Source organism: Aphelocoma coerulescens, chromosome 1 (genome assembly GCF_041296385.1).
Source record: "Aphelocoma coerulescens isolate FSJ_1873_10779 chromosome 1, UR_Acoe_1.0, whole genome shotgun sequence".
Taxonomy (NCBI): domain Eukaryota; kingdom Metazoa; phylum Chordata; class Aves; order Passeriformes; family Corvidae; genus Aphelocoma; species Aphelocoma coerulescens.
Window position 1 is genome coordinate 43,750,414 of NC_091013.1, and position 27,115 is coordinate 43,777,528.

Genomic DNA, 27,115 nt, shown 5'->3' on the forward strand with positions numbered 1-27,115 from the left:
TCCTTTCTTTAAGAATCGGTAAAAAAAGAAAAAAAGTGTATTACACAACAGCATATGTTTTAAAACCTCCTGCTTTTACTGTACCAGAAGAGACAACATAAATTGAAAATTGATGGATTACTGTGCTAGTAGGTTCTGAGCTACAGTACAGAAAACTGTTTAGCTATAAAACATTTCTTTAAACTACTTTCCTTCAGACTGATACTGCAGACATTCAACACAAAGAATTTTAACTTTTGAAGCAAATGTAACCTCAATGGTTTTCTTTATTCTTCTTGAATGGTCTTCTTTATTCTTCTTCTTGAAAGAGAAGTATTAGAGTAACTATATTTATAAACCATTATATGCAATCCTTCATGGTTATTCTTAAGAGAGCTTTAAGTGAAAAATTTATAAAGAACAGAGAATACTGGTTTTCACTTTCATGTATTTGTAAGTGTGAAGGAAAGGGTCAAAGGCAAGAGTAGAATTTCTCACAATACTTTCCTTGTGAATAACAGCTGAGAAGTCTGGAAAGCAAACTAATTGCTTAACTTTCACAGTATCAACAAAGCTGTCTTTGGAAAGTGCAGTTAAAATCTCCGTCATCTGTTATGTTTGATCAAGTTAGTTTTGACTGAAATACTCACACTGTCTAAAAAGAGAGCTCTTTATTTTTTTAAAGAGTTTCAGGGACACCTAAGAAAATGCTGTTTCTTTTGACTTCTAAGCCTTTATGGGAAAAGATGGAGTAACCATAAGTACTGTCATTAGAAGAATCTAAATGATGAAACAAATGGTGTCTAGTTAGAAAAAAAGTACATTGAAACAATGAATGTTATAAGGTTAGAGTTTCTGATATCTTAACACTAAACATTGAAAGAATCACAGAATCAATTAGGTTGGAAAGGACCTCTGAAATCATCGAGTCCAACTTTTGACTAAACATGACCTTGTCAACTAGACTATACATCCAGTCATTTCTTGAATACCTCTAGGGATGGTGACTCCACCACATTCCTGGGCAGTCCATTCTGACATTTAATAATCCTTTCAGATAAGAAATTCCTCCTGATTAATTCCTCTTGATGTCCAACTTGAACCTCCCCAGCTGCAGCTTGAGGCCATTTCCTCTTGTCCAGTTACTGATTGCCTGGGAGAAAAGGCTGACCCCCATCTTGCTACAGCCTCCTCCCAGGTAGCTGCAGAAAGTAGTAAGGTCACTCCTGAGCCTTCTTTTCTCCAGGCTGAATATCCCCAGCTCCCTCAGCAACAGCCCCAGCTTCCACACAAAAGAGGGAGCATATGATTCTATCTCTACATATGGCATATCAAACAGATTGAATGTTTCAAGTCTTGATCCACATCATTGTCCAACATTCCCCCAACAGGATTTGAATCTGGCTCCTAGATATTTCAATGAGCCATTACCTGAAACAGAAAAAGGAAATTTTCAAAAAATATATGACCAGATATTAGCCTCTCTCTGCCATTCTAGCGCTGACATCCAATCTCTCCTTGGAGGAATCAAGATGTTTCCCAGTCATTATGGGGCTGCTGACAGCTTAACACGGCAAAACAACTGTATAACTTCAGCAAAGACCCTAAGAGGATGCATCTATATCATGTACCTTGTTCTTCCTTGGAAAGCCAGATTTCTGCAGGCATCCCAGCAAACTATAGATATATACTAAGCTTTCCATGCTTCCTGAGTAAAAAATAGCTTATTCTCCCTGCCTCATTACATTCAGCCAATTCCTAAACAGCAGTGTTAAAAATGCTGTTGTCCAGCAGTTCAACAGCCGTCAACAGTAATATCAATAAAATCTGCTTAAAAGCAACTTGAATGGGTTAATGCTACTTAACCCTAAATATACAATGCAACAGAAGGAGCCCCAGACTATCTGTGATAAGAAGACATGGATTCACAGGAGACCTGTGCTTCTCCAGAAGAACACCTGACACCAGGTAAGAGGTTTCAGGCCATTTAATATAGTATCAATGTTTGTGCCTAGGAAACCAAACCAAAAAAAATGCTTTTTTTGTGTAATACACAGGAACAGAACAACTTTTCTTTTAGTATTACTGATTGTAATCTCAGAGTCAAATGAAAGCACTAAAAATAACCAAAGTAAAAACATATAAAGAAAGTAAAGTTATGAGCATAAGGAGGAACATCAGATAAATCAGACAAGCAATGCACACGGATGAGCAAGAGAATGGATGCATGCAAATTTGATATAAAGAAAGAAAAGTACATTAAAAAAGACCCAGGACCCTTCATGCTCTGTGAGCTGGCTAAGAATTGCTATCTTTCTATGACTGAATATGTTTTTGTTTCTTCACTTTATTCTGCTGCAGAACTTGGTGTATCTAGAAAGACATTATCAAGGAATCTAACATGAGACTGACTACCACCTGTGTTTCCTTGGCAAAATAATGGAGTTTATTTTTGCAATAGCTTAATTTTGTGAAATTGGTCTAAAGATCATATAGAAAGACCCCAATCTCTTTTAAAGAAAAACAAAACAACAAAACCAAAACCAAACCAAACAACAACCCACCCCCCAACACACACAGAGAAAAAAAACCCCAAGTTATCCATAGACACAAAGGAAAATTGTTAAAATAAAAGGTCTGTACACATACTGCAGCATTCTTCTGAAGTTAGATATGCTAGAGTTTCCTAGCACTGTGTTTGGGAGTAAAGTTTAATCTTCTTCCCTGAAGAACACATTTCTCCCTCCAGCTTCAAAACAAGCCTTTCAATCACTTTTTAGCTCATTGTTCAAGCTCCTCTGTATTTTAGGCTCTGGCTGTGTCCTTAGCCAAGCCAGTTGTTTGTGGCCTCCTCAGGCAAGGAAGAATATGATATCTGTGCTGTACACAAACAGGAAAAAAAAAGCAGCAACAGAACAGATCTGGATGTCCATGGTGTTAAAATAGCTAACACCTAAAACATTGACGGTTCTCTTTGAGATGCATTAAAACCTGACAGAAGTGGATTAACTCTTTGTACACATCACGCAGAGGAAAAGCAACTAGATGACTGAAGTACAAATACATAAATATTGATCTAAAAAAAACCCCAAACAACAACCCAAACATTTTTCCAAACCTCAAATTATTTTCTTTAAGTCTGGAAAGAGAGAGATGAGGTTTGTTGTTGGGATTATCCTTGGGATTAACAAACTGTGTGGAAGCAAGCACCTTTCACTACTGTGAAAGGTCAGCTAGCCATCCTCTGCCCTGGGATGTAAAATTCTCAGGGTGGGAAGGAGAGCAGGTAAAAATCTTGCCCTAGCATTATCATCAAAAATTCATAGATAAAGGCAGAAAGAACTAGGAGTTTAGCCCCTGCTTTGAAGACACAGAACAAGGATGTCTTGTCAGTGTTTGAAGCATTCTGTGTTTTGAGTCCACTGTCTGTTTAGAAACCAACACATAAATATAAAAGAGAACAAAGTCCAAGTCCCCCTGCTGTCCATTTCTAGGTAGGCACCTGAACAGAAAGGGAGGGAAACAAACACAAAGTTTTGCAGAAAAATTAGCATAATTAAAGTGTTAGAAAAGATTCCTATTGTGCTGCCATGACGTAAATACTTGGAAGCAGCTACTACATCTAAGTTTTGAAAACTCATTGAAGTGACAAGAGAAAAACATAAATCACAAGTAAAAATATTTTCACTTAATGCTTTTCTCGAAGGTCCTCCGAGGCATAACTTTACTAGGGTAGTAACAAGGAGGCAGAACAGGACTTGATGCTCAAAGGGCAACTAGATACTGGTGCTGGAACAGATCTGGGAGCAGACAAGAGAAAAAACTCTTTCAAAGAAAAATTCCTGAAGTAGAACTTATTTGAGACAGCATGGAGTACAAGAATTTTCTCTTTAGATTAATTTTCTTACATCTAAAGTAGGCTATGTACTACTGTACTGTTCTTATAAAACTGATGACCTAACTACACAGATAAGAGTAGGATTTGTAGATATGGGTAGTAACTTTTTATGAGTTCAAAAAACATAGCTGAAAGTTTATCCACTCAGTACAGATCATAAAAGAAGTTATCCCCATCCACAAACTTCTGCCTAACTTATTTTATATTAAAAAATCCAGTAAAAAATAAGTGAAAATACTTAATGATAAATTATACAATACAAAAGTCCTGGGGTTTTTTCCTACCATTTTTTAGTTCCTTCAGCTAGGAAGGAACAATCCTATATACTTACTATAGCAACAAAGTAATGAATCAAAAAAGATAATTGAAAGCAAACCCAAAAAATAGTTCAGAAAACATTCACTAGAGAATCACAGTAGAAATAACCTGGTTTCACTTAATAAGGCATGTTAAGCTTTAGCCTGCTACAGAATGGAGGCAAAATATTACTTAGGTAAGGTATAGACTCATTTAGTAATTAATAATACATCATGGAAGATTGCTCCCAATGTCGTTCTTTCCCTTCATAGTGCTACAGATTTCTTTTGATAACCTGAAGATGACTTGGGGCAGGAACAGGCAGGAATTGTTTCTTCATGGTGAAATAGCAGTGTTATAAGATGTCAAGATGCTCAAAGTATCTCAGTTTTGTAAAAAATACAGTAGTTGTCATGCATAACCTTTCTCCATCTGTGATCAAGTAATAAAATGTTTGACAAAACCTTTAAAGTTCTGTTTTGTTGTAAAATGTGATAGTTTGAAGTCTCATCAATGGATCTCAGGTTTTACTACTTTCTTAAAAGCCTGAGACAAATTCAGTTAGACAGTATGAATCATGGAGAAGAATGCAAAAAAAAAAAAAAAAAAAAGGAAGACATTTTGGCCATTATCTGTTTTTTAAAAAACCCTTAATGAATAACTGTACAAAAACTGACTGCACAGAGCAATAAAGTCAGTGGTGTACAAGTCTGTGATGTTAAAAGAAATGTGTGACTTCAGCACTTCAACAGATAACGTGACTTGATAACCCTAACCCTAGCCATCCAGAAAGTATTCATTCAGGATACAAATATGCATGGATCCTAAGGTCCTTAAAATTTATAAAGCATGCAAAGAGTATCCAAATCAACCATAAACACTTGATGTGGTATTTGTACTTGAAAGGAATTTTGTGAGGCATGCAATACTAAATCCCACTTAGTTACAAGGCTGCTTGGAGAGATTGAATAACTTAGTGGTCTTTCCTTAAATCTCTGTCTGCATGAGAAAGAAACCTGGGGGGAAGTGTGTGGAATAGATTTCATTCAGTTTTCTGATTAAATCAACACTATACATCTTTCAAAGAATCATTCTAGTGCCAGACTGTACTATGATGAATGCTTTCCTACATTCACACTCACCATTTTTAAGACTGGAGCAGGATTGTAGATCTAACTGCTGTAACACACCTTGGGCCTGCAAAATAATTCTTTACAAAATAGGGCACTGGCTGGCATTTGATTGCAGTGCATCTTCAAAAGCTGATGGATGCTAAACCTGAACTGAAGGACTTGAGATGGGGTTGATATTCCATCATCTCCAAACAGCCTGTTCCAGTGGCTAACCACCCTGACTACTAAAATGTATGGCTTATTTCTCACCTGGGTCCATCTGGCCCATGTGTATTAACCAAATGGGGATGCACTGGCCTAGATACTGCTTATGCCTGGATATTGGAAATGCATCTCAGCCGGCTGCGTACCTCCTTGTGGCCAGAGATCACCCTGCCTAGAAGATGCATTCACCACAGTAGATTTGCTTAGTAGCTCACCAGGGTCATATGCTGAGTATTTACTTTGTCATTGTGGATACAAAGGGACAGCAAAAGAATGATACTAACACTGCATTTCCATATTAAACAGATAGTGTCAGCTTCTGAAGGCTACATAGTAAAGGAAAAATAGAAAATAGGAAAATAGAGCTGTAGAACAAACCAGTACATTTTTCCCAGAATTTGTCCATGCTCTAAAGCTTTGAGTCAAGAGCAACCAATAGCACCTTTTCCTATATTATTATGGGAACAGAAGCAAGTAAGAAGGTTTTTTGAGAAACTACTTAAACTTTGAATTAAATTTGACATGCTCTCTTTAGAATATTTTCCTTGCTTCATTTTCCTAGAACATCAAAGAGAGTTTTCTTTAAAATTCTTAAGAATTTTCATTGTTAAGTTTTTGGGAAAATGCTGTAATTTCGTTCTCACACTGTATGAGGTTTTACATTTTCAGGTGAGGTAAGTTAAAAACTATCACTTGTTCTGAATTCTCAACATGTGCAGTGAGAAGATGCCAAGGCTGGACTTCTTTCAGAGTCACAGAAGATACTTTCATGTAAATGAGCCGGATTGGAGAACTACTCCTACTACAGCTGCAGCTTCTAGCTGTACTGTGTTTCACTGAAATTTAAAACTAGATAAAGCAGAGAAGAAAGGAGTCAATCTCCTAAACACAACCCAAAGTTTTTTTCTTTAGATTCCATAAAGAGAATAGTGTCCTCATTTGAGAAGCAGAAAGGAAACTTGCTGGATTCTCTGCAAAAACACTTGATTAATTCTTAATACTGCCTTTGATTTTCACCTTCCTTTCTCATACTTAACTGTCATTTTAGATTGTGATCTTCTCAAGAAAGAATTGTTGGTTTTAATTCTACACTGGGCAGGTGAGGGAACTGAAATTGTAAAGTTCTGGAGAAATGAAGAAATTAAAAAGACACACCTATTTTGTCCCTTTCTCTTCTTTCTGCTTAATGTCCTTATTTTATACTTCTCTTATTGCTTCTCTAAAGATTGGCTTTTTAGCATTTATTCATTTCAGACTTGTTTTTCTGGTTTCTTTAATCCCCTCCTGTGATGAGTGCACAGACATAAGCTAATACTCAGATATTTTTTAAAGATCTTTAATTGATATTGATATTTTTAATTATTCATGTTACTAGTATTAGATCCCTTGATTGGTTTTACAAGAGGTGTTAAGTTTTAAGAAAATATGCAAAAAGCTTGTACTTTTGTGCATCTTCCCAAACCTTTTTGACTGAATGTTCCTGTTCCAGTTGCATTAGGAACCATAGCAACTGCAGGAAGGGAAGCCAAGTATCAAAGAACTATTTCAGCTAGTGAAGCAAATCTGTAGTTAGAAGCAAGAACAAACCTATGATCGTGTTTTTTTTTTCACCCTACTACCTTGTCCGTTCTGTATCTTAACTCAAGAACTGGGATGTTCCTGAAAAGCAGCAATTTGAACTGCAATTTTTTTTAATCTCTTTTCCCCTAGGCTCCAGCGACTGTTCTGCAGGAGTAATGTTGTCTAGGGTTTCAATATAACTTAGCCCCTTACTTTCAGAATATGCATACACACTATATACAGTTCATATAAATAAAAAGGGGTAATCATTGGAGTTATTTGACTCCATTTAAAACAGATATATTTGATCTCATTTCCTTTGAACATTATGGGACTAAATGCCCCTACCTCTCATGTAGACACTGCAGTGTTGACTTCTACATTCTGAAAGAGTAAACTTGAATCTTTTGCCCAGAATACAGTGTCATTTGTTTTTCTCAAGGTTTTGCAGGATATCCTCTGTGGGATCAGCACCTTGGTGTAGAGTTAGGCCTGGAGGACAGAAAGGACACCCTGTGACAGATAAAACAGCACTAGATAGATGCCTGTTGTGCAGCTGAATCAAGCCCTGAATCTCATCTGAATGATCTACTGTTAACGCCTTTGTCTCAGGGAGGGTCACACTGAACTATGTCATTAACCCATTTTGTTCTTAGACAGTTACCTTTTCTTTACATGGTGCCCTTCTAACTTCTCACTATTTCATATTCCATGTTCTTGGCTTGTTTGTACCACAGTAACACAGCACAGAAAGAGGGAGCAAAATCAAAGTTCTTTAAACCCAAGGGGTCATTAATCTGCCTCACAGTAAGGACTAAGTGCAGTGAGTGGAGGAAGAGCTATCTTTAAACCCTAAATTATAATAAGTACTCAAAAAAGCATTATCTTTAAAAGAAAACAGCAGGTTTATGATCCTCAGATGCAAAAGAAAGAAAAAAAAAGCCAGCTTAGTAAATCATTAAATATAAAATGGAAATATTAAATGAAGAACTAAATCTTTCTCAAGGGAGTAATCACGACGAAATTTCCTTAAATATTAGCTTCTACCTAATAACACAATAAAGAAAAAGACTTTGCATAAAACAAATTACAGATTTTTTAATCCTCTACTCTGAAGGAAACCCTTAAATTAGATGGCTATTTCAATTTATTTCAAAACAACAAGAATAAGTCATGAAGAATCAAGTCCCTCATGGGACTGATCAAAATTGAATTTGCAGTTTCCTGTACTATGCTGACAATCATTTACAATAAAATCGGAATGAGAAAGGGAAATTGTCTATGGGACCACTGAGCCAGGTAATAGCTTCAGTATAACACAGTCACACAGCCGAAATCAAATTAAAATGTACATAGAATTTTAATATGGTTGAACCAGGCCTTACTTTGCTTATAGGATTCTGTCTTGCAACTTTCAGGTAACAGATCAGGAGTGAAAAAAACTACTCATTGGTGATAATCAGGCAATTTATGTTACCAGCAATTTGTTTAAAATAACATGACATTAAAATTGTGTTTGACAAAACAAAGAAAATTAGTTTGAAAACTATTTTAGTTTAAAACTGTCATGACATAACAGAAGCACAAAGGAAAGCCATGCTATAACTTCAAATTTTTAGTCCTTCTCTGTACATCTACAAACCTTGTAAATTATAACTAAATTATTCCATCTTACAAAACTCAAAAGACCTCATAGGCACAACATAAAGAACAAGGAATATTTCAAATATTTCATTATTTTCAGATACCTAACAATAAGTAAATATACTTACATATCCATAATGTGTTTTACACAAATAAGGAACAAAGACTTAGTATACTTCAGTTTAAAAATAAGACATCAACTTGATTTGAAAGAAACCTTCTCAGCCACATAATATATAAGCCTGTACCTGCAGGACATCTTTGCTGTACTTTGCACAAGTTCATTTTCACAAGCAGCCAGCCCATGGCTATTGCAGCGGTAGCAGTGGAGAGAAATGTCCACTGGAATTTAGATACATTTCTCTTCATTCTTAAGAGAACTTAAGTTAATTGTCTCCCATTCAGCAAATAATTCCTTTTTTTAAAGGTCTGGTGACCTTAGAGGATTCACTGAAAAGGGCAACAAAATTGATGAGATCTGGACACTAGAAGTATGTCCAGCTCAGAGCTCCTACGTATCTTGAAAAACACTTGTTCTACAGTGATTCAGGCCTGTGAGCGCAGACTGTATTTATAAATTATACAATTAATTAAAAATACTCACTGGAGCAGCACCCTTCCTTTGTGGCACACAAGTACCCTAACCACCAAACTACAGAGCTAATTTTTCACTTTGCTCCTGTCACAGTGGATATTAAGAAGCTATACAGACAACGACAGCTGCAACAGGGAAGAGTCACACACTGCAAAGTAGATAACCCAGAAAACAGCTCACTCTCCTCAGTAAATTCTGCTGTATTTTTAGACACTATCCAAAACCCCTACATAAATGGCTACTGTACAAGTGCTGAATGGCTGTGCAGCTGATGGACAGCAAATCTGTAGCACGCTGTATTGTGACCTGCAATGCATATGCATTTCAAACGCACTGAAATAGTGAATACAAAATGTTCTCTTCCAGAACTCAAGGATCAGCAGATCTCTATCATGGCACTCCTCTAGTCTGCACAGACCTAAGTTCAAGCCTTTAATGCAAGATGAGATTTGTAGATTAATAAAAATGGATATTACTTGTCTCAGTAGCTCTTTTAAGAATCAAAGTACAGCTACTTACACTTGCTCATGACCTGTTTTATATTAGTAAGTTTGTTTCATTACCACTGTTAAAATCACTGTCACCTACCTCATTATATGTCATACATACCCTCCTGCTTAATTCAAGAAGAACAGAACGAAAAGTAGATAATCACTTCTTATTTTGCATGTAAGCAAACTGCCACATGATAAGCAAAGGTGTGAACAATAGATTTGATAGTATGTTTACACAACCTTCTTGCACATTTCCACCTCTCCAGCAGGAGGGACGCTCTAACAAGTAAGTCAGCTTTCATTTACTTCAGGATAAAAGCAATCACCTCCAACTAGTTGATAGGCTGGAAACTTGTGTGAGCTTACTGCTCAAAACCTTGCTTTTGTTCCCAAACCTTACTCACACCCTTGAGCTGTCAGCTAGGGTGGCTGTAAGGTTTCAGAGAGTAGGGAACTTCTGAGGGCTCTTACTTTGGTGGGTAGAATAGACTCACTGGGGCACAGCTTAGACACACCTCAGGGTAGGTATCTAAATACGTGAAATTTAGCTAAGTGTCCGAGCTGTCATTACAGGCAAGGGTGACACTGGGTTCAGCTCAGTTGTCTAACCATAGGTTTCCAGTGACATTTGGAAAGTCCTGAGGTCCTTAAGAGATAACCTTGGGTTTTTGTCTCCACAGGAACAAAATTCTCCTCCCAGGTTTATGTGTACAGTACAGTTCTTTTTTGGATATTACCTGGCTTAATTCTCTCTTTACTATATTTCATCCACTTCAAGAACAGGTATAGTTATTTACAGGAAAAGTCAGTGCTTGGTTTTCTAAATTCTGCAATAATGTATTTTAATGACTGATTATATCCAATTTGATGCAATTCTACCCTCCCTCACTTTTCTGTTTTGCTGTTTTGACAAGATGGTTTTCTAATTTAAAAAGTCACTTAAAATAAAATCAGATTTATCCACTCTAGATGCAAACATACCTATCTTTAAAAATTCCATGTAAGACCAGATAACATTAGGTTTACTTCTGTTGGGAAAGAAAACTGGTTTTACCTCTCACAAAGCCTTTGAAAATGCAGTACATGATTCCACTTCTAAGCAGTGTGTCAGGTTCACCGAGATGCAAATTGTAAAAAAAAAAAAGGTTAAAACGAAGACTGTCTATACTGCAAAAACTGCAACATTCTTAGAATTTCTCATGTAGAATATGTAGTTCATAATAGCATAAGTATCTGTTGAAATGACAGGGTACAGATCTATTAGCTCTATACATAATAGTTCCACTGTAGGACTAACAATGCAAAAAAATCATGTACCGAGATATGAACAAATTCATGTTCTTTTAATACTGATATATAATATTCTAAATTTAAACCCATTCTGCAAGAGTCTTTATGACTGAAGCAACCCATCCCATTATGTTATAGTAAAGAACTGTGTAATCTTCTTGGAGACAGATTAATGAACAAACCCTTTTTGCTAGAGCATAACACCCACAGATTAATCTTAAAACTAGTTAAAACATTCAAATCACTTAGCTTTTCTTCATTAATCACATTTTAAACCTAAGGCCAAGAAAAGTCTGTTGAGCAGTCCAGTCTAACCCCTGGCCCACAAGCAGAATTAATCTTATTTACAAAGTAATTCTTGGCAACTGTTTTCTTGTCCAGCTTGTTTCTAAGACATAGAATCCCCAAAATTTTTAACCAAAAGCATTTTAATGTTGTCTTTGTAAAATATTTGCTAATATTGAGCCTATATTTTCTTTGCTCCAGTATGACACCACTGGTTTTTATCTACCATAAAGGAGTACAGATAAGTACTTTCTTATATGTAGTTTCTCCTGCGTATATTTCAGAGCATATTTTGTCTCTCTTCTTTCCAGTTGGTCCATGTCTTTCAATTACACTACCCAAAACTGAACAATATTCTCCAGTTTCCAAATGCAAAACAGAGGTTTCAATTCACAGATCTCTGCTGTCTTTCTGTTTAGATACTTACAGATATTTATGCTACTATGAACTAGATATTCTGCCTGACAACAGTATGGAACTGCTGACTTTTGTCATCTTTTGATCTGTCATTACTCCCAGAACTTCTCCTACAGAACAAATCCATTGCAAGATATCCCCTATACGTCTTCCACTGTACCTCCCCAACTAAATGGAGCACCTTGCATTTGTTCCTATTGAACAACAATTTTTTCACACTTTGTCTCTATCGTGTCAGCACTATTTTGAGTTCTGAGTTCTGTCTTTCAACAAGACTTGACTTGCTAACCTTTTGGTTTTTTTCTTTTTCTTAACACAGAATAAAAATAGTAAGTGAAAACTTCCATGTGTATTTGAAAATCTTGGAAATCTAAAAGGCTGCAGGCAATTCCATCTCTGAAACAAGACCGAACATTCATTCAAAACCAGCAGCTTTATACTGCATTCTCTGCTGGAGTTCAGTCTTCTTTCAAACTCCTGCATTTTGCCAGCTATTAGTTTCCCAAAGTTCTCAGAAGAAGCAGGAAGCAGGCATCCATGAAAATGCAAATTTTCTATGGCCACTTCTCCCAAGGGAACTTAAATTTGTACTTCACTTTTTTTTTCTAATGCATAAGAACAACATAAAGCATAAAAAAATCTAAATTAGCATATGTCTACACTGATCACTGTGCTACAGAAACATAAACCAAAGTAGTAGTGAGCTGGGTACTAACAAAAATATGAAAAAAAATCTTAGTACTCACCAAGTACGAGACTCAACACTGCACCAACATCAGCTTAATTGTAACTCAGACATTATTGTAACTAGGAGAAATAATTGATGGTAAACAAACAGGCTGAGACTGGAATCCAGGAGCACAAGTGCACACTTGAAAACTACAATTTAAGAAAAGACTGATGTGGTGAAAACTGTTACAAAAGTCCATTAAATCTCTGTGCATATATAGATATATATACACATACCCCAGGAGTGCCTACAGGCACAGCACACATGGAGGCAAATAAGTATCTAAAGATAAGAATGAGATAGAGTGGAAGCAAATCCCTTCAGAATGATAATACTTGCTTGCAATAAAAATCAAAGAAATAAAATTCAGGGTTAATAATGGAATTTTAGGTATTAATCTAAATCTCCAGATTTCTGCACTTACAGCAGCCCTTTAATGCTGTGTTTTATGTATATATAGACATACTGGGTCCAAATCTAAGTTACATTAGCATATGGTTTATCCTGCTTTTTTATTATAAAGGACTCAAAATACAATATGAATAGATGATTTCTGAAGTTAATAAAGTTTGTATAACAGCTTTGTCCTTTAGACCAATCACTGGGTATAATCATTCTTCTGCATTATTAAAATTGCTTACTTCCTCAGTCCAGAGGGGAGCATGATCATAGCTGTGGGGAAGGGCTGCAGAACAACAGAGAAAGAGGAACATAACTCTGGTGAATCACAAATATTATTGAGACCCTCATCCCTCAATATAACAGAATGACAAATGGAGTCTCTTAACCTGTCCACATTTTTGTCTTTTAGTAGAATCCTTACGGGTCATTTAATTAAAAGAAGTTGGGATTCACCAGTATTTAGATTTAGGCTTATTTCTATCACACTTAAAATATAAAGGATTATGGAGATGAGAAAGAAGAAAATGTTGGAACATCAAAGCCGTTCATTTTGCAAATGATCTGAAGGGCAACATACCATTTGAAACCATGAGAGTTACAGCAGCTCTAGCTGGACGTTTTCTGATCTTCAAATCATCTCAGAAAACTTCACAAGAGGAAAGCAATTGAATCAGTGCCAGGGCACATTTAGTTTTACAAAGATGAACAGAAATTCCATTATTTCTTATGGCTTACCAGAGAAATCAGCTCAGAAGATTTCAACACATTTTCTAGTTCATACAATTTACTTTAGCTACTGACTAAAACGTTCTCCTATTTAAATGTAATAATTGTACTGTGATCTCAAACAATACGATGTAACAATTTGACTTCATTTAATTCTGCTCTAGGATAAAGTGGAAATTGATCTATTGTGTAGCAATAATTTCAAAGAAAAAAACATGAAACTGCATCAAGAAAGTCTGATTCAATATACTTCAGAATCTACATGGCAAAGGCATTAAATTTTTCCTACACAGTAGGAATTGTCAGGTAATGCTCTATTGAGGAGTGCAGTTTATTACCTATTGCATACAGACCCACACTTGCCAAGTCCACTGTTTCAGCGACAGGCAGCCCCATTCAGAAATGATTGATGCTTCCATATTTATAAAAAGCATGCCACAGCACTAGAGTTGCCAAATATAGTAGCACAAAGGAAAGTCCATTTTCTTTGCACTCCACAACTAAATTCTTATCTCTAAATTTCCCTTTCAACCAGACTAGCTGTTATCTTGTTCTATGTAATACGTGGCCGCTTTTTAAAGGGTTATGAGCTCTCTTGTGGAAAAATAGTTAAGTGACACAAGATCTGCTATTCTGTTGCACAGCACTCCATCCTACTGCAGATCACCAGATGCTTAGATGCCTATTCAATTCCTCTCTAAATTTTAGAAATTATAGGGATTTCTTTTTTCTCTACACAAAAACCAGCACTGCATTGTGACTAGAGTGTAACCCTGATGGCACTTGTTAATCTTTTGATTAGAGATATAGACAAGGGTCAATGTGAACTTTGAGTAACATCTAAGAACCCTACAAAAGAAGTGTGTGTGTGTACAGAAAGAGAGAGGTCTATAGCATGTAATGTAAGGTTTAAAAAGGATTTGGGTTTATGGTTACTGGAATGGAGATGTTATAGCAATCCCTGTACGGTCGTCACAATCTCTTCCTCAAATATTAAGACAAGAAATACTAGAAATCAGAAATGTGCAAGAATGTTATCCTATCAAATGACTGTCTTGAAACACAGTTATCGTACAGCTTAAGTTCTCTAGTCACCTTTCCCAAGGGAAAAATGATTACTTGCTCTCCATAATGTATCTCCCACTTACTAGATTAATATCATATTTAACTTCATTATCACCTATCCTTCTGTCCCTTTATCATTCCTCAAAGGTATTAAAAAGAAACAGATTCACAATGAAAAAGAAAACATGCATTCTGAAACACCCTGAAACATAAGGAAAAAACTGAAAGAGTACTCAGTAGGAAGCAGTATACAAGTGGAACACTTTGACCACATAGCTTGACATGTCCTAAGAGACATGGAATTTTTGCAGTATTTGAAAATTGCCAATAGTTACTGTCAGGAGGCAGCACTTAACACAATACAGAACCACGGAATTTTGACAAACATTAGAAGGTAGCAAAGATATGTCAATATATACAGATGAATTTACTGTCATAAAAAGACACATGCACACACAGACAGATGGGCAGACAGCTGCCTCATTCCACCATTACAGTCACCCTAAAGTCTCTGGTAGTTAGTCATCCTAACGACTCAGCATCTTTAGACTGTATTTAAAGCTGAATGAAAACACATCTCTGAAGACCTCCAGAGTTAGATACAGATCACTTATTTTAACTGCCTCCTTCTCTCTACTGAATATGTAAGAAACTGAGACAAAACATGAGCTATTTGTTCTGTTGGGATCCAGTCCACCCCTTTAAAGCTAAGGCATCCAACCTCAATATACTTTGAAAAGAGGCAGGTGACAGCAGTGGCAAAGTCCATGTCATCTGCTCCCTTCTCTACACACCCCAACAATCCCCTTCATGCCTTCTGTGTGACCCCTGAGATACCTGTCCAGTTGCCAAAGTAGCAGAAGATGTAATCACACTCCTAGCTGCCCAGCCAAGCCTCATCTGAACATAAAGGGAATCCCTGAACATTTGGTGGTGAGATAGGCACCCTGTCATACTATAATTCAGATTGGAAAGGACCTTAAGGAAGTCTCCAGTCAAAGTCCTGCTCAAAGCAGGGTCAAAACTGAATTCAAGTCAGATATAATGTCTTCCTATGTTCCTAGAATTCCAAGCTGAAAAAACATCAGCAGCATCTGATTATTCTGAATCTGAAATAATTCAGCTTTAATTTTAGTTAGTAATGGTTGCAATTCTTCAAAAATGAGTGGTATGTTCAATAGCATGTTTTTCCACAAATAATTACTTCAAGGTTAAACACAGTTTTAAATCTAAATAATACCAGAATCCATGCAACATTCTCTCTCAGTTATACTTCTTTACATAAAAGGAAAATAAAGACAGAACTACTAAAGACTAAAGCATGTACTTCAAAAATATGTGAAGTGTATAAGGTATATAAAATAGGTACAACTTTTAAGTATATGCTTCAAAAAGTATTTGTTTAAATGCAAATGATGGACCAAAGACAGTGGGAGAAGCAAGTAGTGTTAGACTACATGTTTGGCAAGCAAGGCTTGCTCGCCTGCAACAAGAACTGCTTACAAGTGTTTCACAAAAAATTAAAACCTAATTGTCAAGCAGTCCTGAACCCATCCCTCTAGAGGGAGGATATATAGTCACTAGGCTACAAAGGCAGGCTCCTTTCTTTACATCACTGCTTCTTGAATTCCCTTCTACGCTGTAAATTAGCACTGCTTGGAGAATTAAAAGTGCACATATCTCACTTTAGCCTCTGACATGGTGTTTATGGCTTCTCCTTGGGCTATCAGGCTCACAGTTTGATTGTGTACTAGCTGAGAAGGGCCTAAAACCTAAAACCCTGAGTAACTGCTCAGACTGTTAAGACAGAACCGCAATTATTTCTCCTCAAAGGCCTTTGTGTCCTTGTCTTTTAGGCAGAATTCACCTAAGAATGAGATATATCCTGCACACACTATGCAAATACACCACTGACTAAGCCCCACAGGACATAAAAGCAACAGAAATACAGGTTTTGGGTCCTGATTTCACTTAATTTCATTTAGCTGTCATTTAAATCCCAATCTTGTGAAGACTGAAATTCTTGGGATTGCACAAGTATATTATCTAGGTAACTGAAGTTTAGGTTTGCATGTTGGTTTTTCTCTTGGGTTGGGAGAAAGGAGGAGACAATAAAACACCCCTCACTTAAGTAAAGCACAGTTGGTTACTGAGCTCTGCAGAGTCTACAGCCCCAGGTCAGCAAAGCAATACAACATATTATAATATGTACCAAACTCTTGGTTAACTCTTACAGTACCAAGAAAAAGCTAATACACAGAAATTGAAAGGAAGAACAAAGGCAGAAGAGAGATGGAGGCATTTCTTTGTGCATTTTACCAACGATCCCGATTGTAACACCCTCTGACAGCTGCATTAGGCAGGCTAAATGGCAAAACTCCCAAAAGGCAGAAAGCAACCCTAGCTTGTTTATAGCATTAGACAGCCTAAATTTTAAAAAAGGGAAGGCTTTAGGACTCCAAAGTCAACTTTGCTGCCCATTTCAGGACCCCATTCTGCTAATTTTTTCAGCATCACAGGTTAAAAACAAAAGAGTTGCCAGAAGGACCACTTCCCAAGCCTTTATGAAGTTACCACATTATCCTTTCGAATCAAGTGGTCATAAAGGTTACTAAGTACACATTAACAGACAAATGACAAGACTTTAGGGCTTTGTCCTCAACACATGTGAACTCCCTATCTCTTTCTATCACATACAACCTCATATCTCCAGTATTTTCACATCTTCTCAGCTCCTAACCAATTTCTGCATTAACCTATGCCTATTTAAGTCAAAAAGAAATTAATAGTATATGAAGGGTAATTGCAAAAAAAAAAAACCCACCACCAGTCCAAATAACTATTATTTATCAGGCAACTTCCTGTTGTTTATTAAAACAACTATTGCCAAACCTACAATTTTTTTTCAATTATATTTAGAAATTCAAAAGTCTGCAAAACTAGATCCCAAAAATGAACCTCAAATCTCAAAAACAAACTACCCAAGTATGCCTACTAGAAAAAGACAAAAAATATAGTGGATGGAAATAGTGGTATAACAAAAATCTCTCTTTTGTAGCACTCCAGGCGTTAATTTTGCATTTTAGTATGGTCCAATTTAAAGAAGTTAAAGAGGAACATCACGTTACAGGTTTACAATCAAAATCAAAGCATCTTACTAAAATGATGTCTTACTTTTTCTTAAATATAATTTTTTAAAAGTCACAAATTCCAAAAGCAATGCAGTTTCTAATCACCTGCATGATTTAATACTCCTTATTTGAAAGCATAAAAGCTTAGGGAGAAGCTAAAAATTAATAGCTAACTTTTATTACATCATAAAATAACCAAAGATGAAAATCAAGAAAAGTATGAACAAGTTTGGAAACAAAAAGCAGAAAGCTTTACCTTGAAAAGCAGCTGCATTATGAGATATTAAAAATTTTAATGTAGCACTTGATGTTTGAAGCACTTGCTGTATATCTTGCTTTGCTGCAGTCTGATACCTTTCTTCCATCTTTTTGGTACAGCATGTTGGATTTTTGGAAGTACAAACCTGGAGATCAACACCTAAGGAAAAGGCAATTACATTGATTAATAAAAAACAGTATTATGCAAAACACAAACACCTAGAAAACAGCTAGCTTTTTTTTTTTTTAAATGGGTATTGACACATTGAAAAAATACCCAAAGCTTTAAAACATTTGGTCTTGTAAACAGAAGGGGGTACTAATTAGAATTCTGTGAGAAGAATACACTTATTACAGTTAATTAATGTCATACAATGTAATTTCCCTGGCACTGTAATCTTTTTCCAGCTGTGAATAGTGCTAACTAATGTTGGTAAAATATGTTGAATATGAATATGCATTGTACATCACGATACAGGTGGTAGATGTCCCATCCCTGGAAACACTCAAGATCTGGTTAGATGGGGCTCTTGGCAACCTCATCTAGTTGATGTCCCTGCTCATTGCAGCCCAGATGACCTTCAGAGATCCTTTCCAACACGAACTGTTCTGTGATTCTATGATCCTCTAGAATACTGAACTGCTGGAACAGCTCATGGCTGGCACTCTTGGGCTTCTTTAAATCTTGACTAGAAAAAGCCAACTACTTCTAAACACTAGAAACACACCAGTGGAAAGCCCATTTGTGACAGGCTCATAATGAAAACACTTGTATTAAATTCTACATGGAGCAGTCCTAACTTCCAGTCTAATCTCCCTGTGTCTTTCTCTAATGTCAAACATTCCCATGAATCCATGACACTGACTCCCTACTTCCCTACTAGGTTGGGAGACATTGCTAGAAGGGAGTATTTTTCAAAATTTTGGGCACACCGAAATCCCAGAGGGGCAATTCAGTTCTTTTATAACTTTACAGCTGGATCATAGTCAAGCACAAAAAGCATTATTCACCTTCTTTGTTATCATGTGGTATTCAAAATCTTTTTTTCTTTTAATACTATTATCTAAACAATGCTTTCTAATACAAGGAACAAACATATGATGAAAGAAAATATATGAGAATTTGAATTATATTAATACAACATTTAACACTCCAATACAAATTCTGTTCTCAAGTATGTTGTTTCACAGACAGATATGACAAGATTTCTAGGAAACATAGTGAGAAACTTTTTTTAATCTGCCCTGTGGACTAAATTCTAATCCTGCAGTTGTGTGTATAAACATCACTCTTTCTTCATAATAGGTAAAATAGGAAGACTATGGGAAAAAACAGTAAGCAACTAAAAAGTCAACTTACATCCATATTGCCTATGATTGTAGCACATTTAGCTCTTACACCACCTCTTAGTACTTAAACTTTAATTTTTCTACCACTAAATCTACAAGATTTAACATTCCTTTAAAATAATCTTTCCTATTTTTTCCTCTGATAAATCATTCTAAGTATGAATATAGTTATGGGGAAAGGGAGGGTTTACACATTTTGTAGCCTAAATATTAATTGTCTTATGTAAATTAGGTGTTTTAAATAATGTATTTCAGAAAGTTAAGAAGAAAAATGTTAAGCTACTAATGGCTGGATTGGAGCATTCTGGAAGAATGGTGAAATATCAAACATATGATACATCATATCAAACTCATATCCCACTTATCCATGTGTTGGTTGAAGCACTTCAGCTGCACAGTGTGAAAAAGTGTTATTATTTACATACAGCAATCCCAATCCTAAAGCAGAAACCCACTGCGCATATTTAGACAGGTAGAAAAGATACAGAAGATTCCTTAGAAATCACATTTAGAAAAGCATGAGACCAGAATGAAATATGAAATTTATATGGGCTATTAAGAAAAATGGAGTTATCAGAATCCTAGATGAACACTTGTCTTTAAAATATTACACAGAGGTAATCTGATTCCCATTACAAATAAACAAATTTCCCTTGCTAATTGCAGATAATATGGTCTTTGATTTGCTGAATAATTCCTTCTAACATCACTGGTTTCAATCTTCACAATTCCTGGTCCTTCCATCATGAAGCAGGTGTGGAAAGGAGGATATATTTGAACCTTCAGTATTAAAGACTACAGAATTTCTCTCAATTTTTAAAGGATCTTTTCTGCTTCATGCTTTAGGTCATATGATGTTTCCAAGCAAAAATAATTCATTTTAGTGAGGAGTGCTACTTGGGAGTTTATATAATTTTATATTTATGAAGACAAAAGTTTGACTCTATACACAAGAACCGTTTACTGCCCATGATACAAATGTATGCCTTGAAGTAAATCCATTTTGCCAACATTAGCAGCAGTATCATTATGATAAAGGAAAAGCAGTAGGTACTTTAAGAATACAACACAGAATTTACAAGTCTGACATTGCCTTCATGGTGGCGTGCAAAATTAAAAATTTAACCTCCAGATGTGGAAATTAACTAAAGCAAGTGAAATCCCTCTGAAGTGGTTTCCAATAGCAGTTTAACACACAGGGACTGGTACACCTACAAGCCACGGTGCAGGAAGCTGAACACCTCCACTTCCCAATGGAAAGTTAAAACTCTAATGCAGGGATGAATCACTGAAATTCTGAGAGTAAGAAACTCTCTTTTTTAAGTGCTATATTATTGCTACAATGTATCTTATTTTCCTCATATAGGTTAATGCTTTTGAAGGCTATTTATCCTCATAATTTATTTTAAAATATAATTTCTATGTTCTTCAGTATGCACATTTTTACAGTTTACAAAGTAATTCATCTATCTGGCTGCTTTTACAAATCTTCTGCCATGTGAAAACCTTGATATTTCATCCTCTGATATTCCAATTCAAGCAAAGAGTGAAAATAAAGCCGCAAAAAACAAGCCATTAAATTATCTATTAATTAGCTACTCTAGTGTTTACATCATGCATGCGAAATAAGGTGCTTTGTGTCAGAGTCAGCCTTTAATAAAGTTTCTGCCTCTAAGAAACAGGAGGTAATGAGCATCTTATAATGATTTTCTTTATGAATATTAAAAATCCTGTTCACCACTGCTCTGTCTCAGAATCCATGTGACTGCCTGTATAGAGTCACCCTCATTGCTATCTGCACCGCATGCCTCACATTTCCCCAGTCCAGATTTCAATCCTTTGACCCAACTGACTCCAACCTCCCAGCTCTCCACACTGAGGCACTTGCACTGTAGACCATCCCTACTGCATTCCTGCATTCCCACATTTCCAGTTCTAGACATAATGTCCCTACTCCCAAAGCAGTCAAGACTCCTCTCATCCCACTCTTCCTCACAAAACAATGGCATGCCCCACAATATTTTGAATCACAGACCAGGATATAAATCAAAGCAGATGTAGAAACTGTAGCATCACCCAAGAGCAATGTAATGCAGATTAGCTGCTTTTGGGTACAGGACTGTCTGCAGAGGGCAATTACTGCAATGCAGCTAAAACTCCACAAAAAGCAGGGAAGGAGCAGTGGCAGGAAAGAACTGAGTCATGGCACCCCCGAGCAACCACTTCAGATGCTTGTGCAAAAAGGTGGCCATATCTAGGATCCAGGATCTAGAACAGGCAAAGCTGGCAACTGAACTACAGGAAAGTTTGTTTTCTGCAACCTGCATCTGCAGCTCTTATGACACTGGTTTAAAAGTTAAATCTTATTATCAGGGAAGTGATGATGACTTCAGCACACTTTGGTTCTGGGAAGAGACAGCAGGTTACTCAGGGGAAGGGGTCAAGAGAAGAGGTTAGTAGTGCATGGCTCAAATCAAGAAATATAAGGATTAAATCTGTGTTACTACTTCATGTTCCATGGATGAGTTATGCTACATGTTTATAAAACATATAACTTCAACTGTGGTAACTCCAATGCAAAACTTAGGTCTAAGTTGACACTGTTTAAGGAAATAAAACATAGCAGATTTCCATTAATCCTTTTAAATCTTCTCACTCATAATTAGATAAATTTTCTGATCTAGTGAATACTAATTAATTTAAAAATTAGATACAGTAAATGGGAATTGTAAAATAGCAAACTGTTAAAACAACAAGAAGCAAACTGGACTACTATACCACCCACCTATAAAAAAATTGAAGGAATGATAAATGAGCCTGCAGCACATTTACTCAGAATACCAGAATACTAATTAATTTAAAAATTAAATACAGTAATGGGAATTGTAAAATAGCAAACTGTTAAAACAACAAGAAGCAAACTGGACTAATATACCACCTACCTATAAAAAAATTAAAGGAATGATAAATAAGCCTGCAGCAACCTTTACTCAGAATACCAGGAAGGTCTAGCCACAGGTACAAAACACAGTTTTCTCTCTGCGTTTTTTCATTTTTCCCAAAGAGTTTATCACACAAAAAATATCACAGTACAAGACAAGCCAAGGTATAGCCTGTAGCTTGCCAACAGTGATACACCTGACAAACATCAAGAGGAAAAATGTTTATAGAACTGATAGAAATGTTCACAGAACATGTTCACAGAATTGCATTACAACAGCCTTTTTTCCTATTTGGTTACACAATATTATCTTCTGCATGTAACACAAAGCAACTAACTACCGTTGAAAAAAGACAGCCAGCTATCTAGTCACATAACAGACACTGAAGAGAGAGGATAGTAAAAGAGCTATTAAGTTGTTTTGGACACATTTCAGTGCCACACCAGTTTCAAAGACTTACTATATTCTCTATTCCCTTGTACAAGTTCTTTAGGATGTCTTCTAAAAAAAAAAGAAAATGTTTAATTTATGCCTGCTTATTTAAAAATAGATTCCCTCTTCAACTTTAAAAAAGTTATTTGTGCATATCATTTCTTTTTCCTAACTTTCAAACAAATCAGCAGAGAACTCAAAAAGAAAGAATTAGTCATATAACCCAATCCATAAGAGTTTTTCAATTGGTATTAGAGTTTGTTTATTGGTCTCACATTGACAAACCAAGCAATTTCACAATTCTTTGCAGCACTTTTTTTATTAAAACTCACAATTTTCTCTTCCAGTAAAGTCTTTTATCTTCATAAAGAAACCAGCATGACTTAGGAAGAAAGACTGTTGGGGAAAGAAGGTCACTTGTAATACTGGAAATCTAAGATGAGGGGTTTTTTTTAACTCACACACATGAATTTTGAGGCATCTGTTACATCATTATTAATACAGCTGCTCAAACTTATGTTTCATAACTAATGTATCATTAATTTAGGTACATCCAATTTGGGACTCTGCAGTGGGAATACCCTGTTAAGAGAGTATTTTATGCTATCAGATGACCTCAACAAACAAACTGAACAGTTAGGCACAAATTCATAATTTCAACAACTCATGTAATCAAACTAACATTTGGATTAAATTGTTAACTCTTATGTTGCTGAAACTCAAGGGCTATTAGAAATTTTACTAGATGTCAAATTCATGCCTGACCCTGCCCAACACAAATCTTTCTAAAGAAACATGATTAGCACCTACTGAAGAAACTGACATAAACAGTAACTCAGAACAACCCTGAATGTGACTTTCCCTCAAAGCTGCATACATTTTACAGAGACAAAAATCACTAAATAGATGATTTAATTTCCAGATATCCAGGAAATAACCACTGATCCTACATTACTTTTAAAAGAGCTCTCTACTCTTCCTTCAATGTGCTCTTTCAGTTTACAATTACTGCTGAGATTCCTCAGGATCACTTTGGCTTCCAAATCCTTTTATTCTGCCAGACACTGGGAACAAATATTCTCAACATATTCCTCTCGCTTCCAATTTCCCAAGGCATCCTGAGAACACTGATCCACTCATCCTAGGCACCTCTCTTTTATAAATATTAAACATAATTATATATTTGCGCATTTATAAATATTTATTTTCTAGCACAATTCTTAGCAATTTTCTTATTTCTTGATTTCATATTTTTGAAGCTTAATATGCTTAAATAGCCTTACTTTCTTCTTAACCTCAGAAAATTTTAAGTATGATTATAAGAGCCCAATAAATCTGTCAGAATAAGAAACACAGCAGTAGCCTGAACTAGAAGGAAATGACAAAGAGAAAGAGAAATTAATCTAGATTAATTAAGTATTATCTACAGTAAGACTTTCTTCTGCTTTTTTTCACGAGCTGAAAACATAATATGAAGGAAACAGAACTATGCAGTGTCTCAATGAAGATTCATGCACTCATTTCACAACTTGCTTCTCTGCAGTTGAAAAGGGGGCTCCTGAATTTTAACCTGTCAGTAGCACAGTGGTGGATGACTGCTTGTAATTAGGATAGGGAGGGGGTGTTTTCACTAGTGAATTTCACTACTGAACTCTCAGAGTGCATCCAGATATGTTTCAGCTCCCAGGAAGAATTTCTGAGAGCAGCACCTGCTGTATTCAACAATTCCTGTAACAACCTTAACACTGGAAAACAAACAGGCAAAGCTGGAACTCTGCACATGCCCAGAAAAACCAGATACAGCTGGAATAACTGAGACATGATGAAACAACTTGAGGGGCCACTGTGCATCAATGGATAGATATTAACTTGTCAGTAAAGATGAGGAGAAAAGAAAGAACCTTGCTCTTCATGTTAAGAAAACCACTGAAGGTATGGAATGGACAAGCTGGTTTATGACATAAGGTGACCCGGGACCAAAGAAGATCCCAGTGAGGATGACACTGTGGTAGAATTTGATACCATGAAAAGTCAGGAAAAGGAAGTGGACTGAGTCTTCTTTAAAGCAAGACCCTGGTTCTTACAAGAGATTTTAAACCTCACAGAAGGATTCAAGCAAGATTTTTGGCAAGGACTGGGGAAAAGTTCTTATCACAGGAGCTAGACAGATCAACCAAGCCTGGCACTCCTCTGGATTGAAACTAACAGAGAAGGATCTAGTCACACGGAAGGTTATGAACAGCAGCTTTGGCAGAGTGCCCATGAAATAATGTAGATCAAGATCCCTCTATTCAAAAATAGCAAGTCTAAGAGGTCATCTTTCCTCATTGGCTGAGTACTTGTGATGAGACGTATCTCCTACAATCTGCAAGAATTTCCAAGACGTGCTTATCACAGCAGCACGATATTCCCAAATATTTTCAGGTCTCTGAATGTTGAAATGTCCCGTAAGGACAAGGATTACCCATTGTGAAATTTCTTTTAATTGCCTATAGTGTCACTCATCAGTGCTTACACCTGGCTGGGTGGTCAGTAGCAAGACCCCCACTACATCTCCCTTGTTTTACATTCCCCTAATCCTCACCCAGAGGCTTTCAACCCCATCATCACTAACTGTAAGGGGTTCACACTACTCCAGACAATAACACAGTGGATGAGTACCAAGCTCTTCAATAAACTTACTACATAAAATGAAAATCTCTGGAAAGGCTGAAAAAAAGAAAACTACCGAGCAGATATATTCTGCTTCCCTTACATCACTATGGACTTACAGTTTTATGATGAGTGATTTATTATAAAGACATTACACAATTTTGTACAGTACAGAAGTCTCCACAATACAACAGCTCCATTTTCAAACTTCAATACAGCTTACATATGAGACCATATACCAGTCTCCAAATAAGGAGACTTACAACTATTTCAAATTAAGAATATAGCTGGGGTGGATTTGGGAAGGGTTTTGCTTTGTTTTACCAATTATTTAAAAACTAGGAAAATACCCCACCCCACTGCCATCTATATAAGATGACCTACCTCACCCTCTAAATCTTAGCAGATAATAATTACATATGAATGTCCTCCCTCTGCTTGGAACTGAAAATGTAAGAAAACTTGACTAAGTGTTATTATCACATTGCCTCAAACACAAATAACATTGTGTTGCATACAGCAACATTTTAGACAATGGCATCGTTATACAACAAACCACAATTTCATAACGAAAAGTGTGTTGCTGAATTGTCAAACCAAGCAAAAATTAGAACTTGTGAGTGCTATTCCTTATTCTCGTACTAACTTGACATGTTTTTTTCACAAGAATAACTTCATTTTTCAGAGGCAATGTTCTCCTGTTTCCCTATGAGCTTCAGTAAAGTGGATCTTCCACAAACCCACTGCGCCATTTTTCCAATATACATGACCTTTCAACTTCTACATTTTAGTTACTAACTAATAATATATGGGGTAACTGCTCACATGCAGTTTCCTGTGTACACAGGCACAGACATGCATAATACTTGTCCAATATTAAAATGAAATAAGCTAAAGATTAACTCTATTACCCAAACTCTTAGTATTTTAAACAATTGTTAGGCACTGCTTAGCTTTTAAATCAAGCATTTTGTAAAGCAGAAGCTAATCTGAAATTTTATCTAGGTTTTATGGACTTTAGTATAGCTTCAAGAAGACACACACACTTTCAGCAAAACCCTAAAATAATACTGAATATTTGTATATGGTTTCAGATGACTCTTCAGTATTATTTTATTCCCTTGATTTTATGAAAAGCATTTTTTTAAGCAGCGTCTTTTGAACGTGGATCTCTTTCCCAACCCTAAGGGAATTTTGTTTTATACTTTTAACTTTACGTGCTAATCACGTACATATACAGTATATTTTATTGACCTACTTTTGATCCAGCTCATTAAACACAGCTGCTTTCAATGACCAGGAAAAAGTAACCAAATACAACATGCAAAGAACCCAAATGACTAAAAATTAAATTGTCGCTCAAAACCCATAGAGTGGTTTTGTAGTTGTTTCTTTAGAGATCTAGAGAACAAGGAACAGCTTACAAATGTTTCAGAAGAAGATACATAAACCAAAAAGTGAAACAGGTCCTTCCATTTCAGTACAACCAATACTAAAAAACCCACACAATTATTTTCTGAGTTTTCCGATCTAAAAAACTTTCCATCTTCCATAAGAATTATTTTGTCAATAACCAATTTTGAAATAGAGGGACAAAACACCTTCTACTCCAAAAAGGCATATTGGCTCTT

The 27,115-nt window shown here is 36.1% G+C and overlaps 1 protein-coding gene across 1 annotated transcript in view; it reads right to left on the minus strand.

The window, feature by feature from the left end:
• The window catches only part of GPC5 (glypican 5), a 325,506-nt gene that overhangs the window by 292,200 nt on the left and 6,191 nt on the right, over positions 1 to 27,115 (minus strand). The window contains exon 2 of the mRNA XM_069027549.1: positions 18,107 to 18,268. Within this exon, the coding sequence (XP_068883650.1) occupies positions 18,107 to 18,268 (162 nt within the window). The remainder of the gene's footprint in view (positions 1 to 18,106; positions 18,269 to 27,115) is intronic.